We start from the raw sequence: 16,225 nt of genomic DNA on the forward strand, positions 1-16,225 counted from the left end.
CCTCCGTGCTGACAGGATGAGGAAATGGTCTTCTTGGGCTGCCATCTTCTTGGGATGTCCACTTCGCAGCCTGTCTCTGAAATCCCCCGTTATATGGAACTTGGCCTTCAGTTTGCAGATGGTGCTAGGGCTCGCTCCAAATAATGCCGCAACTTGGTTTTGCGGAACACCAGCTTGAAGTTGCCCTATCGAATGGGCCCTATCCAGATCAGTCAAACCTGGCATGCCGATTCTTGGAGCACCAACTAACCACTGTAGAAGGGCCCTGCTCACAGGCTGGTGACAATCAGGTGCCAGTCAGGCACCAGTCTGGTACCTGGGGGTACCAGAAGCTCAAAACAAGAGTCAGTAGCAACAGCAAAAAAAAAAAAAAAGCTGTTTGTTCATCATCATTAACATTATCTTTATCTTTATTATTGTTATTTTTATTATCATTATTATTATTATTATTATTATTATTATTATTATTATTATTATTATTATCATTATTATTATTTCGGTTTAGGTTTATTTAGCATCCCTCCAGCAGGGGTCGCTGGCGAGCATACCATCTAATCTAAAGTTTATACACGAAGTAGAGACGTCAGCCAATGAGAGATCAGCAGCCGCCGTCCCCGCGCCTGCGCCTTAGAAGTATGATAATTTTGTTGATATGTCTGCCTCTGGTTTTTCATGATTATTTCTGCGGGTTTTAGTGTTTAAGTGAGAGTGTCCCCCCGCGGTCGGGTCTGATGGAAAACCCCAGAGACCTGGTGAGTTCTGAGGCTTGTCTGTCTGGCGAGATCCCGCATTTACCTTATTTGTTGTGGTTGTGATAGCGGTATTAAAGGCTACTATAGAGCGACCGCTGACAGAAAATCAAGGCCAAACTCCTTTGAGAAATCTTCTACTTTTAAGTTCTCTTGCTCTCTGACAAAAGAATGCACCTCATTAAAATGACATTTTCAATTTTTATTTAGTAGCGTAATATAAACTTTTATTCGGCACATATATGCCACGCAAATTATTTCTTAATTTGGTCAAAACATAGCGTTTTATAATTGCTTCGCCTGCTGTTCTCATTATCTCCTTGCCCTGAACTCCACAGAAGAATTCCGCGGTGTTTTAATTCCTTTGTTGTTGACCAAAGCAGATATCTCACTGACCAGCACTTTCAGTTGTTTACTAAATCGGAAGAGATGCCCTTTTATTCGGCATATATCAACTCAACGAAGCAGTTTCTAAGTTAGTTAAAATTTCACTCTTCTTATCGCGTCGCTGTTTTCCTGCTATATTCCCATTTATGTTCTCCACAGTACACAGTGGAGAGCAGTGACTGGCAAGGCGCATCAGTTAGAAAAAAAATGCAATATCGATAACAGACTGTTGTGCTCAGTGCATTTAATGTACGCCGAATTTAAGGATGGCTTCAACCGAGTCACAACAACCCCGGGTTATCTTTTCTGAGCTGCTTCCCGGTGTTTACAATATAATGAACTTCAATTTCTGGAGGTCATTTGGTGTTACATCCTGTCTGGTGTTCTCTGGCTGACACAGTCGCCAGTTGTGGCTACTGAGTCTCTCTCTCTGTATTGTCAGTGAGCCTCTCTCTCCCTCTCTCTGTGCACCGCACTGCAGTGGTGTTGACAGCAGGTTACACAGTTCCAAACTCACTGATGTGAACCACTGAATGCAACAGCTGTCAGGGCCAGGCTGAAGGACTCTGTGTGTGTGTGTGTGTGTGTGTGTGTGTGTGTGAATCGAGGGGTTATCTCCATGGATGTATAAAGAGAACTGGACACGGCATTGGAGGCATGTCCCCGTTCATTTCTATGAAAGTTTCTCAGTGGCACATGATGCCTCCCAGGAGGTCAAAAAAAGTTTAACCTCTCAGGTATAAAATTACCCTGATCTTCCGAATTGTGGGGCCCATAGAGCAAGCACACTAGAGACTTGTAACAGAGACTAAGTTTCAGTTTAGTGCTCCGCTAACTTGAATGGTGATAAATGATTTAATCATGTGGCTCTTGTAGACTTTAGAAACGTTATTGAACTGAGGCAAAGGTGAAACGAGTCATTTCATAACAGTTGTGATGCTCAAAAACTATTTATTCAAAAAGTCTTTGGGAAAAGTAGTTTCGGTCCCATTTGCTTCACATGACAGACCTGGAAGTTCCCCGCTCAGCCTTGCTTCCAAATTTTTCCCGGTAGCCACTGTGAAATATTGCAGCAAAAAATTCCCCTGCAGCACTCTGTAGACCATCACTATAAAAGAGAGGTCTGTAAAACTGTTTAGAGGACACTTCGAACTGCAAACAAAGACAATTATGACTTTTTCTTTTATGAGTTTTCAACCCATGGAGGTTTTATGTTTGTAAAACTTTCCTTGAGCTGAGAAAAGTGATTTAAAAATCCATGACATCATCACAATTTAAAGTCTCTGAACCAAGCAGGAACTCACGGGCAAGGCTACCTTGAGAAAAATTACTGCACATATTAAGTGGTCTGCATACCCAGGAAGCAAACCCAGAAACTTTTTTGGCATATGCGCCAGACAAGCAATTCTCATTGGACTGAATAGGCCCCATCTCTGTGTCTTGTATCCAGTTCTAATAATACATCCATGCTGATTGGCTTGAATGCTTGGCACTCCAATGTCATTGCAATATTGATATTGAGGTATTTGTGTCAAAACAATATTGTGATGTATGATTTTCGCCCTATAGCCCAGTCCTAATACAAAGCTGCATTGGATTTTGTTGGCACTGTAGGTCTCATTAGCCCCCTTTCCACCAAGCAGTACGGAACCGTTCAGTTCGGGACGCTTTTTTGTGTTTCCACTGTGAATTTGTGGATGGTACCAATGGAACCGTTCCGTACCATCTCCATTTTTGGTCACCACTCTGTTGGGGTACCTAGCACACAGATCTGGTACTAAAAGGTGGAGCTGTGAACACTGCAGTCTGTTGATTGGTCAATAGAGGATGATTGGTCACTCTGCTCAGGGCTGAGCTGTGGCTGGTTTTGAGGCTCATGTAACCACTGCTCATACCGTGGAAAGTTTTATTAGTAGACTTTAACTATAAAATGAAAGGATGTTTTGCTGCCTCTCACAGCAGCCGGAGTTGGAGAAAAAATAACTTAATTCACTGGGTCGACTGCCAGCACCTTTTAAGGTGGAACATTTACTTGTAATGTTACTCAATATATGAGTTAACATTGTGAGTCAATCAACACACTTTAAATTTTACTGTGACAACTTTGACCATTACTTTAGTTTTTATACAACATACACTTTTAGTAATGAGTGGATCTTCAAGTGTTTATATGTATGAATTTAGACCAGGACGGCATATATTCTAATTCCCACTCGTATTAAAAAAAAAAGCGTGGCTGAGCGTCATCCCTGTGGGCTACAGCAACACTAAACCCCTGAGCTTGGCTTAGACAGACTGAATGCACAAACCTGTGTGTGAGTACAGGTGGATCTGCTGAGAAATAAGCATATTCATTAGACCAGTGTTTTTCAAATGGTGTGCTGCAGCACACTGGTTGCCATGATGCCAGTCCAGGTATGTTGTGGGATTTTTTGATAACCATACATTATTATTGCAATATTCAACTGGGCCTATACAAAAAATTATGAATGAATTTTTAATTGACTGTATCAGTATGTTGTGCACACTAGAGCTGCAGGATATTGAGAAAAATTGACATTGCGATTTTTTTTTGCCCCCAGCAATATATATTGCGATTTCTATATTTTTTTTAAGGATCCATTATTTTCCACCAGATGACAGTAGCTCTACTTGGTGAGAATTAATCATTCTGGAATTATTAGGCTGATATTGTTTTGAATGCAAATAGGCATTTGTTCAGTCAAACTACCATCTCTTTCAGTGTTTCCCCTATGCAGCTAGCAGCATTGCACCACGCTGCTGATTTTTTTCCTTTCTTTTCTTTTATTTCGTCTAGCTCTTCGTCTAACTACCGTTATATTATTTGGCGCTACAGACGCTTCATAACCAGGTCAATTCACTTGTGAGTAAAGCATATAAGAGGAGAGGAGAGGGCTCCGTATTATCTCTTCATAAATTAAAGCTACATTATTTTGCGCGACGGATGCTTCATATAATAACATAACATTATACTATTTAACGTGTTATACGGTGAAACGTTTCACCTTATAACGTGTTCACACGACAGCATGTCATTTCTGTCTCTACATGGTCGCGCCTTTACAATTCTCCTCTGCTCTCTGTATCGCGCATGGCAGAGATAGGCCCCGATGCGCGTGCACGCACGCACACACACACACACACACACACACGTGCGCACACACACACACACACACAGACACAGGTGAGCACACTAGAGCACGGCTCGGGCCGCATTTCCCCAAGTCCGAGACATTTTTAACCGAGCCAGACCTGAACCTGCAGCACAGCACTGTGCACACAGTCAATGGAGCAGAGCTTGTGTTGTGTTCAGGCATTGTCACGTAAATAACAAATTCCAACACTTGAATAGGCTATTTATTCTTTACTCCACTAAATTAGACAAATTTTGTTGGTCAGTCATTAAAACAGAAGCAATCACTCAGCAATTTAAACGTGCATGCTTAATTTAATTAGGGCAAGCCACATCTCAAGACTGCGATGTAAATATTGCACATATATGCATTGTGATGGCGATGCTTAAAAGATATATCGTTCAGGCCTAGTGCACACCCATTTCTTAATAAAGAGGCAACTCTAGCTAAAAATGTCATTTAATTTACTTTAATTTAAAAAAAACATCACAGGGAACCTATTTGTCACCATTTGGTCATGGGAATTATAAGTGTGTGACACATACTATTGGCAGCCAGTGTGAAGGATGAGAACATTTAAAAGGAGAAAGCAGCAAGTGGACAATGGATTGTTTTATTGTATGGAGCAAATTACAACAAAGCACAAGCAAAGACGACTGAAAGAAAAGAGGGAAAAAAGGGGAAAAACTGTCAGTAGACAATAACACAAAAGCTACCTGTCTTATTTTTTCTTATTTTATTGTCTTATGTCGGGATAAGAATGATAACACACATTATAGGAGCTGTCGCTCACAGAGGTAAATACAGGTGTGCCTTGGGATTTTGTTTTGCCCTTTGCCTTGGGCACAAAAAGTTTGAAAACCACTGCATTAGACCAATAAACAGGAAAGCTGTCAGTTCAGCAGTTGAAGCCTTGGATGAAATTCATTTGTCAAAAAGAGTAACCTTTGACCTCTGGCACTCCAAAGTGTTGAAATGGTTTTTAATTTGGCAAAAAAAGTCTTAAATATGGGGCGTCGGTGGCTTAGTGGTAGAGCAGGCGCCCCATGTACAAGGCTGTTGCCGCAGCGGCCCAGGTTTGACTCCAGCCTGTGGCCCTTTGCTGCATGTCACTCCCTCTCTCTCTCCCCCCCCCCATGCTCATCTGTCCTATCGATTAAAGGCTTAAAAATGCCCAAAAAATATCTTAAAAAAAAAAGTCTAAAATATAATCCTCAGTTGCAGTTTCTCAGATGTCTCAGATTTGCTTTTTTCTGTTTTACATCATTATAAACTGAATAGGCTATATGTTAGATTGTTGTCTAGACAATACAAGCCTTTCGAAGACATTGGACACTGTCTGGATTCTGTGTAGGTCATTTTTCATTACTTTATAGTAAAAAAAGGTAGGGCCATAACAAACAGTTGTTTTCACCAGGATATTATTTTCTCAATTAATGATTTGTTCATAAAATGTCCAATAATATTGAAAAATATGCCTCACAGTTTCTTAAATCCCAAACTGACATCTTTAAAAAATCTTGTTTTGTATCACCAACATACATAAAACCAGAATATATTTATTTGTTTCTTTGTTTCCAAGGGACTGTGTGCAATATGAAACATAAATGTCAGATCTGATCTGATATATTGTACCAGAGTTAACTTGAAGCCAATTTTCATCAACAGTCTTTTGACAGGTCACAACATCCACCCAGTGCCAGAACAGCACTACATAAACTTACAAGACAAGACATGTAATACAAAGTTACACAAGTGGTACATCACTGACACGCACACAGCTATTCACACGCACACTGTGTCATCACCATGTGTGTGTTTAACAAATTATTCAGCTTAACATCGTAGATAATAACCACATTCACACTTGAGAAGATGCAACCAGGGAATTGTTGGAGACTTTGCTTGAAAAATGACTTGAAAAAAATCATCAATCATTAAAATATTTGACATGAATTTTTTTGTTGATCGACTCATCAATAAATAAACAAATTGTCTCAACCCTGAAGTTTTTATCAGTCAGTGTATGTTGGCCTGCTGGGGAACTGCCTATTGGTCCGACATCCCATTGTTCTGACCATAATAAACCCATTGTTCCGAAGTCCGTTCCGAAATCATCATGATGCCCTGTGGTTAAGGTCTGGTTAGGTTTAGGCACAAAAACCACTTGGTTAGGGTCAGGAAAAGATCATGGTGTGGGTTAAAATGAAAAAGAAAGTGACAAACACATAAGCTGTGAGCCTGCTTCGCCTCAAGCCTTTCCCAGCTGACCCAGAGCCGGTCGCGGTGCACCATCAAGGTAGAAATACGCCCGCCGGGAGCCGTTCAGCACCGCGGACCGTCGGACTAATGGGATGTCGGACCAGTGGGCTGTCGGACCAATGACATGGACCTGGCCTGCTGTAGGGTTGGGCTGGTTTTCAAACACCAGACTGGACTTGTGTACCGAATTTTAACTGATCAGCTGCTACTGAGTGGAACATAATTAGACATTGGCCCTTTTTATACAGCCTGTACAGGGCGGGAATGTATCAAAGGTAAAAGTAAACTCATAATGAAAAAAGCCCATGGTATACCATATATTATTGTATTGTTTTCTATTTCTGATGCATGAATGTGTAAGCAGCATTTTACTATTGTAGATAGGTTTGAGGTGGAGCTTATTTAAAATAATTTACGCACTCCAGGGTGGTTTAATCCACAGCAAAACAAGATGTAAGATCACCATATGTTTGTATTCAAAATCTTTAGTGAAAACTGCAACATTTCCCTCTGAGATGTATTGGAATTAAAGTATATAGTAGCAGAAAATGGAAATACCCAAGTAAAGTACAACTCAAAATCATACTTAAGTACAGCACCAACCACTGTGTGTATGTGTAGGTGGGTTTGGCAACATCTCTAACTGTCCCTTCTGCATCCTCAGGTGGAGCGTCTGTCCAGGAAGCGCCACGACTCCTTTGGGATGCTGGACGGTTTGGAGGAGGACCGGAGCAGCTGCAGCACGGAGTCCAGCGGGGGGAGCGCAGCTTCTAGCCCTGAGGACAGTGACGAGGAGGAGCTGGGTGGAGGAGGGGGAGAAGGAGGGGTGACTCAACTCACTGCGTCCTCTTCCTCCTCCTCCCTGACACTCATCAAGACCAACGGACAGGTGTACACCTACCCTGACGGAAAGGCAGGCATGGGTCAGTCTTCTTCTTCTGTGCCACAGAGCTCAATTGTTGTCCAAAAACTATTAAAGACAGCCGACTGCCCTGGCTGACGTGTCATTTCATTACCATGAACACACACACTGTAGTAAGCCCTCACACACCATCTATCTTACTTCCATAAATACTTAATAGAGCATCTAATGTGCATTAGTGCACTGCTGAAAATAGTCTCCAAACGAATTTCCCAGTGACTTTGGCAGCTTTGGGAAATTATTGTATGTATATGTATATCCAGGTTTGGAAATTAGCGGCTGTTAGATTTGCCTCAAAAAAAAAAAAAAAAAAAAAATATCTATGTATATATATATATATATATATATATATATATATATATATATATATATATACAGTACAGGCCAAAAGTTTGGACACACCTTCTCATTCAATGCGTTTTCTTTATTTTCATGACTATTTACATTGTAGATTCTCACTGAAGGCATCAAAACTATGAATGAACACGTGGAGTTATGTACTTAACAAAAAAAGGTGAAATAACTGAAAACATGTTTTATATTCTAGTTTCTTCAAAATAGCCACCCTTTGCTCTGATTACTGCTTTGCACACTCTTGGCATTCTCTCCATGAGCTTCAAGAGGTAGTCACCTGAAATGGTTTTCCAACAGTCTTGAAGGAGTTCCCAGAGGTGTTTAGCACTTGTTGGCCCCTTTGCCTTCACTCTGCGGTCCAGCTCACCCCAAACCATCTCGATTGGGTTCAGGTCCGGTGACTGTGGAGGCCAGGTCATCTGCCGCAGCACTCCATCACTCTCCTTCTTGGTCAAATAGCCCTTACACAGCCTGGAGGTGTGTTTGGGGTCATTGTCCTGTTGAAAAATAAATGATCGTCCAACTAAACGCAAACCGGATGGGATGGCATGTCGCTGCAGGATGCTGTGGTAGCCATGCTGGTTCAGTGTGCCTTCAATTTTGAATAAATCCCCAACAGTGTCACCAGCAAAACACCCCCACACCATCACACCTCCTCCTCCATGCTTCACAGTGGGAACCAGGCATGTGGAATCCATCCGTTCACCTTTTCTGCGTCTCACAAAGACACGGCGGTTGGAACCAAAGATCTCAAATTTGGACTCATCAGACCAAAGCACAGATTTCCACTGGTCTAATGTCCATTCCTTGTGTTTCTTGGCCCAAACAAATCTCTTCTGCTTGTTGCCTCTCCTTAGCAGTGGTTTCCTAGCAGCTATTTGACCATGAAGGCCTGATTGGCGCAGTCTCCTCTTAACAGTTGTTCTAGAGATGGGTCTGCTGCTAGAACTCTGTGTGGCATTCATCTGGTCTCTGATCTGAGCTGCTGTTAACTTGCGATTTCTGAGGCTGGTGACTCGGATGAACTTATCCTCAGAAGCAGAGGTGACTCTTGGTCTTCCTTTCCTGGGTCGGTCCTCATGTGTGCCAGTTTGGTTGTAGCGCTTGATGGTTTTTGCGACTCCACTTGGGGACACATTTAAAGTTTTTGCAATTTTCCGGACTGACTGACCTTCATTTCTTAAAGTAATGATGGCCACTGGTTTTTCTTTAGTTAGCTGATTGGTTCTTGCCATAATATGAATTTTAACAGTTGTCCAATAGGGCTGTCGGCTGTGTATTAACCTGACTTCTGCACAACACAACTGATGGTCCCAACCCCATTGATAAAGCAAGAAATTCCACTAATTAACCCTGATAAGGCACACCTGTGAAGTGGAAACCATTTCAGGTGACTACCTCTTGAAGCTCATGGAGAGAATGCCAAGAGTGTGCAAAGCAGTAATCAGAGCAAAGGGTGGCTATTTTGAAGAAACTAGAATATAAAACATGTTTTCAGTTATTTCACCTTTTTTTGTTAAGTACATAACTCCACATGTGTTCATTCATAGTTTTGATGCCTTCAGTGAGAATCTACAATGTAAATAGTCATGAAAATAAAGAAAACGCATTGAATGAGAAGGTGTGTCCAAACTTTTGGCCTGTACTGTATATATATATATATATATATATATATATATGTATATATATATATGGTTATTTATTGAATGGCAGGAAATTTTGGAATCCATTAGCCACAGTGGCAGGTGGACAAAAAAGTTGATTTCAACCCTGTGTATAAGTATAAAGATGATTGAATGAACCAATATACAAAATAAATGTGAGTGAACGCAGCTTTAATATGTCAGTAATGTAAGTAAGATCAAACCTCCCAGCTTTTAGTCTTTGATACTGAAGGAAATGTTTGGACCACAAGGAGTTGTTTTATATGTTTTGTACATTAAAGTGGCTCAGTTTGTATTTGTGTGTATGTTTCGCAGCCACCTGTGAGATGTGTGGTATGGTGGGCGTCAGAGATGCTTTCTACAGTAAAACCAAACGTTTCTGCAGCGTGTCCTGCTCCAGAAGTTACTCCTCCAACTCAAAGAAGGCCAGCATTCTCGCCAGACTGCAGGTACAACACGCACCAACTGACTACCTTCATCGACTCACTCCATTTTGTTTTATGTTTGTATTATAAGTCGTCAGCTGGTCGCATGCTTCCAACTTCTCTCCCCTTCATTCTGCATCTTTGAAAACAGTGCAGCCTGCTGTGCGCTCCGAGTGCTGCTGCTTTAATATGTGACATACATAGAACATTTTTTTCCACAAATTGAATAAAACATACATTTAGTTGTGAGGAAGCACCAATACTAGAAAGAAATATTTTTTGCTACCTTTAGTTATTTAAATTTAAACATCCATGTTTAATCTTATGATGTTGAATACTACTGTTCACGCACATGTAAAGCTGCAGTGATGATGCAGTTTCTGATCAGCTGCAGCCTGCAGCAAACTCAACCTTAGAAGCAGGAATAGGGGAACTGAGACTTCCTTAACTTTAGACCTGGAAGGCCTCATTAGTCCTGTATATATATGTTGCAGTATACAGTGATACAAAATAGTTTCATCTGCATAAAGATGGATATTGCAATATACATACATTGCTGTGTACAGACATACAAAAGAGTGTCATCTGCATAAAAATAGATATTGCAATGTATAGTGTAATTTTATTTCTGTGTCATGCCACATGTGGCCCATCCCACTTGAGATTACAAGCACTGCTATTTTTTTAAAACACACATCTTTTGGTTACATGGTGTGCCAAAAAAATAAGAGCAAAATATGACCACATTATTTTGTGCTTCTGTTTCCTTTCAAATAACACATTTGATCATCTTTCAGGATTACTCCAAATAACAAAGAATTGATATTTGCTTTTTTAGTACTATGAAATAGTGTTATCTGCTAGGGATGTCCCGATCCAGCTTTTTCACTTCCGATCTGATACCGATATTACAGCCTTGAGTTTTGGCCGATACCGATCCGATCCAAGCGAGTATTATACATATTCACTTATTTTGTTGTCAGTCATGTTAGAAAAGGTTTGATCAAGCGATATTACTCTAACAAGAAAAACTACTTAATCAGGTTAGTTAGAATGATCCACAACAGTTGGTATGAGAAACTGACCCGTTTATTGTTAACAGGGTTAAATAAACAAACTTTAAACTTGAACATTAACATTACATAAAAAATATAGCTGGTTTGCTTTGGCTGCTTTGGCCCCTTAATAAATAGAAAATAAATCAACACAAGAAATCTTTAAAATGTCCAACATTGAAATTAAAATAGCAGCAAGACTCCACACACTTGTGCTTTGCCCCCCTAATAAATAAAAATAGATTAACACCACAAGACATTGTTGACATTTAACAAACAATGCAGCCTTTCCTTTTCAGTTATTTTAGTAGTGTCAGTGCCAGCCTGGTGCTGCTGTTTCCTGGGACCAACAGAGGGGACAAAAAACCACACACAATATTGTACAACTGTTTAAACAAGCAATAGTCCATCCATGGCTCCAATTTCACTAATTGTGCCCAAAACAATGCCATCAGTGCTCTTTACTTAAACAGTAAGAGTGTAAACCAAATAAAAATATCACTCTCAAAAAACCAGAGCAGAAAACAAATAGTCAGTTAACTAAATTGACTGCTACTCTTCCTACCCTCTGTGTGTGTCTGCCGTCTGGATGTTGGCCTGGTGGATTGATAGTAAGTGCTGGAGCGGATCACTCTAATGGACTGCTTGAATTGCGGAGTGCTGGGCTGGCCTGGATCGGACTCCGTGAAAAACTGGATCGGAGTTCTTGGATCGGCATTTTTCCATGCAGTCCAATCCGATGCCCGTTTTTTGCTAATATCGGCAGCCAATACCATCCCTATTATCTGCATAAAGACAGACGTTATAGGTATTAAAAGAATGGAATATTATTAATATAAATGTAAAAATATTGGCCCTAGTATGACACCTTGTGGAATACCTTTTAATATAGTTAAGAAATTAGATTGCCTACTTCTGTTCACTGTTTTCTGTCAATGTGTCTTAGCCATTTTTGTGTCTTAAAGGGGAAGCCTCCCACGAAGAAGGCCAAGGTTCTGCAGAAACAGCCTCTTATGACCAAACTAGCTGCCTACGCTCAGCACCAAGCCAACCAACAGAGTGGTGTCAAGAAGAGCGGTGAGTCCACATTATGTTTTAACTAACTAACCTTTGTGTTGGTCAGATTCTGGTGACAGATTTCATAAAAACAGTCTGGATTTGGACAAATTACCATAAGGAACTGAACTAGCCCTTTGTGGCTATAGAAGCAAGAGATAAGATGAACCGGTATTCATCTATAGAAGGGAATTCAATTGTTGCAGCAGCACAAAAGACAGAAGTAAGTAAAGATGGAGAAAGTAAAAATAAAAAATAAGAATTGAGGTAAAAGTAAAAGAATTTTGTATTCTTTATTAATGTTTCTCGGCTATGCACCAAAACACCAAAACAAATTCCCTGTATGTGAAAACCTACATAGCAATAAACCGGATTTTGATGTATTTTATACCGCAACAGAGAAACATCCAGTGGACATGTGGGGTTCAGGTGATCCTGATTAAAAGTCTGCTGTCAGTGTATTTGCTGTATGTTTGTTAGTTTTTTTTGTGTTTGCTGCAGTAACTGTGGAGGTGTTTGACTGGGGTCGTTACCTAGGAGATGGAGACGTGACGGGAGCACCGGTCAGCTGCTTCAAACATGTGGGTGTAACACACATACTCACACATTTATCTGTTCATGCTCCCACATACTGGTTTTTATGTAATGTTTGTTATTTTCACCACATTCGACAACCAATTCAATCAAACTTTACTTACATTCAAGATTTAACTAATGTAAAAGTAAATCCGTATTTAAAGCCAAATGTTCCTTAAGTGTTAAAGTAAAACTACTTATTTGACAGAACACTTCAAAGGTGACACAGCATAGCTTACCGGTAGCCTGCAGCTGCACTTTTACTGATAGTCGGTAGCTTGCCATCCTCTGGCAATGAGCCAAAAAGTATGTGGTTTGTAGTTCTACCCTCCAACAACTTCATCCTCCACTCCACAAATCTACCGGCAAACTGCCCAGCTCCCAGGCTGTCCATTTCTGGGTAACTGTGGTGTTCCTGGAGATTCGTTAAGATTGTCTGTTAGTGGCAGAGGCATTACTTGGTTTTGTTTTTGTTGGCCAGATTATGTTTGTCTCAAACTCAGTCATTTTAAGCTACACCTATAAAGGTATGATTTTATATTTAGTACTTTCTTGTACTTTTTTTTTTTTTTAAATCCAATGACTGAGTATTCATGGGAATTAAAAGTTAACTTCTCTTTGAAAGGGTGAACTTGCATTATTATGCTATTTTTATTATATCAGTGGCATAAAATGGTCTTAAGATGGCAATATTGTTAATCACAATTATTTCTGGGACAAAATATCATCCAACAAAGTCAGTTATTGTGACTCATTTGTTGTTGTTATCAATTTAATTTTATTTGAATAATGTATTTTTGTTTAGGTCCCAATGGGGAAGTCGTGGGGTGACATCAGTGAAGGCGTCCGGGTCGAAGTCCCAAACACTGACAGCGGTTTGCCCATGAAGGTTTACTGGATCGCTGGCATCATCAAACTGGCTGGTACATATGAATGTTTTATATAGTTATTTTCTGTATTTAATTAATTTTTAGATATTTTACTACAAACATACAAACAGGAGCAAGGTGTCTACAGGTCCTTAAAAAGTCTTAAATTGTCTTAAATTCAGATTTGATGCTTCTTCTTCTTCTTCTTCTTCTTCTTCTTCTTCTTCTTCTTCCGTCACATAACCGCAAAACTTTCTCCAGCCTGACAGACACAACGACTGTTGGGTCTGTCACAATCATTGGACAGACCAAAGAATTGCAATAATTAATAGCATTTATGAAAGTGACGAGATTTTTTCCTTTTACATTAAACAGATTAAACCAGGGGTAGGCAACCTGTGGCTCCGGAGCCACATGTGGCTCTTTAGCCCCTGTCCAGTGGCTCCTTGAGCCTTTGAGAAAAGAAGTCTATGGAAATTCATTCTATGAATCCAAATGTTGCTGAACCTCGATAGCAGTGGCTGGTTAGCTATGGATGCCAAATCCAAAAAAGTAAATTGAATAAAATAGAGAATGTAGTAGTGCGTGGACAGATTTGTTTGTTCTCACTGCCAGCTCTGCAAAATTTAAGTACCAGATAATTATTAATAGTGACCTGCACAGTGTCCACCTTGTGGTAAAACATATTAACAAATGTTTATTTAGACCATAAGTATACGCTAATTTAGACTTAATAGGCTATTTACCTTGATTATAGGGCTCAAACATGTTTTGCGACTCCACACAGATTTTTTCAAATTATTTTTGGTCAAAAATGGCTCTTTTAATGGCAAAGGTTGCAGACCCCTGGATTAAACTCACCTAATTGTTGTCATTTTTCCTTACTGTTCATTTTGAACTGACAACAGTGTGTTTACTTGGAAAGAGCACTTACACGTTTGTCTCTCTCACACACACACACACACACACACATATATATATATATATATATATATATATATATATGTGTGTGTGTGTGTGTGTATATATATATATATATATATATATATATATGTGTGTGTGTGTGTGTGTGTGTGTGTATATATATATATATATATATACACACACACACAGGTATATATAAAGGTGCATTTCTATATTAAGTGGTCTTGCCTTCGTTCTTTTTTTTTTTAATTATTCAGGCTAATCTTTATGGATAAAGCCTCTTAATATTGTCCCAGTTATTTCTGTAATTTTGTTGTTTTGGCTTGGGGGTTTTTGTGTGTGTTTTTTGAAAATAAAGGTTATCACAAATAAATGTTACTCTAGTGGTGTAGATTTTTAGAAACTGGCTCACCTAAGAGACCTTTAATTCCAATTTCTCTTGAGCTTTAACAAATCGATTCAGGTGGACCAGTAATGGCGATGATGATGGTGATGATGTCTCTGTGCAGGTTTTAAGGCCCTGATGAGGTACGAGGGTTTCGACGGCGACTCCACCAGGGATTTCTGGTTGAACTTGTGTGTGCCTGACATTCACCCAGTCGGCTGGTGTGCTGCTGGAGGAAAACCTCTGGTCCCCCCTAAGAGTAAGAGAGAGAGACACGCGGTGCGGGGGTTAACTTCTAACTTCCTGTCAGTTAGTGTAGATATAATATATATGTACTCTGCAACATTTAATTGTAAAAAGAGAACAAATTTTTAGGAAACAACAGCAGTGATGCACACTGACTCAAAGTGTTTTGACAAATACATTTTCGATAGTTGCTTTACAAGAAAAGTGTCTGTGTAAATTACCAATGCAAAGCTTTTAATGTGAAACAGTGCTTTTAGAGTTTAAAATTTAGTTTAGAATTTACATTGTTTTGGCTGTTGTTTAAAATATGTTCATAAGAAAAATTCAATACATGTCTAACGTTATGCACTTCCTTGTATTACTAAGTTAAAAGCTAGTGCTGTGCTGCGTGTTAATAGTATCACTTGATACATATAGACCAGTCTGGCATCACATAAAGGCTGGGCCCCCTATGGAGAAACAAATATGCAAGAGGGAAACAGGGAAATGCAGAAAAACTGTTGATTCACGCTGAGATTTGTGGTACATAAGATTCGTGAATATTCACTGTCAGTGTGGTAAATGGCCAAGTGATGCTGGTGACAGTTACAGCTGATGGATAGCTAACATTGGCTTGAGGTGGAAGGCTGCTGCAGTAAAGTCATACAGTACTGCAGCATCAGACTATCCTCCCCAACTAAATCTCAGCCTATGCATCAAACAGTTTTCTATTGACAGGCTTTTTACTTACAGACACCACTTAGCCTTGTGATAACTGGTGATTCAATCAAATAACAATATCCATCACTGTGTTGGGGAAAGACTGAAGGTGCATGATGACAGTGATCAACCTCAATTTATTATGGTATCATAAACAAGCACTCTGTTTCAGGCAGTGTCACAAACGATAATTAGACATGGCCATTAAACTAACATTGGTTTTAAGAAGAAACAGTGCATACAAACTTGTCAAAATTTGAATCCAAACACACATCAAATTGCATTTTCTTTTCCCCCAAATGGGGCGTGGCCTTGATGCTTTGTTACATGCCCGTATGTGCGAGTCAGTTCTGTTGGCGCTAACTGACAAAGCTAATGTTAGCATGCAGGTATCAGAAGAGAAAAAAAAGGTAATATGGAGTACTGTTGATACATCTGACCTGAAACTTGATAAATGCTGTTTAAGAATGACGTCAATCTGGCAATGGTACTACTGT

At 39.8% G+C, this 16,225-nt stretch overlaps 1 protein-coding gene across 1 annotated transcript in view; it reads left to right on the top strand.

The window, feature by feature from the left end:
• Window positions 1–626: 626 nt before the first annotated feature.
• LOC117268056 (MBT domain-containing protein 1-like) overlaps window positions 627–16,225 on the top strand; it is a 28,850-nt gene continuing 13,251 nt past the window's right edge. The window contains exons 1-7 of the mRNA XM_033644214.2: window positions 627–752; window positions 7,218–7,476; window positions 9,809–9,942; window positions 11,939–12,050; window positions 12,531–12,610; window positions 13,411–13,528; window positions 14,908–15,042. Of these exons, the coding sequence (XP_033500105.1) occupies window positions 732–752; window positions 7,218–7,476; window positions 9,809–9,942; window positions 11,939–12,050; window positions 12,531–12,610; window positions 13,411–13,528; window positions 14,908–15,042 (859 nt within the window). The 5' untranslated portion in view covers window positions 627–731. The remainder of the gene's footprint in view (window positions 753–7,217; window positions 7,477–9,808; window positions 9,943–11,938; window positions 12,051–12,530; window positions 12,611–13,410; window positions 13,529–14,907; window positions 15,043–16,225) is intronic.

This window comes from Epinephelus lanceolatus, chromosome 18, assembly GCF_041903045.1.
Source record: "Epinephelus lanceolatus isolate andai-2023 chromosome 18, ASM4190304v1, whole genome shotgun sequence".
In the NCBI taxonomy this organism is placed as follows: Eukaryota; Metazoa; Chordata; class Actinopteri; order Perciformes; family Serranidae; genus Epinephelus; species Epinephelus lanceolatus.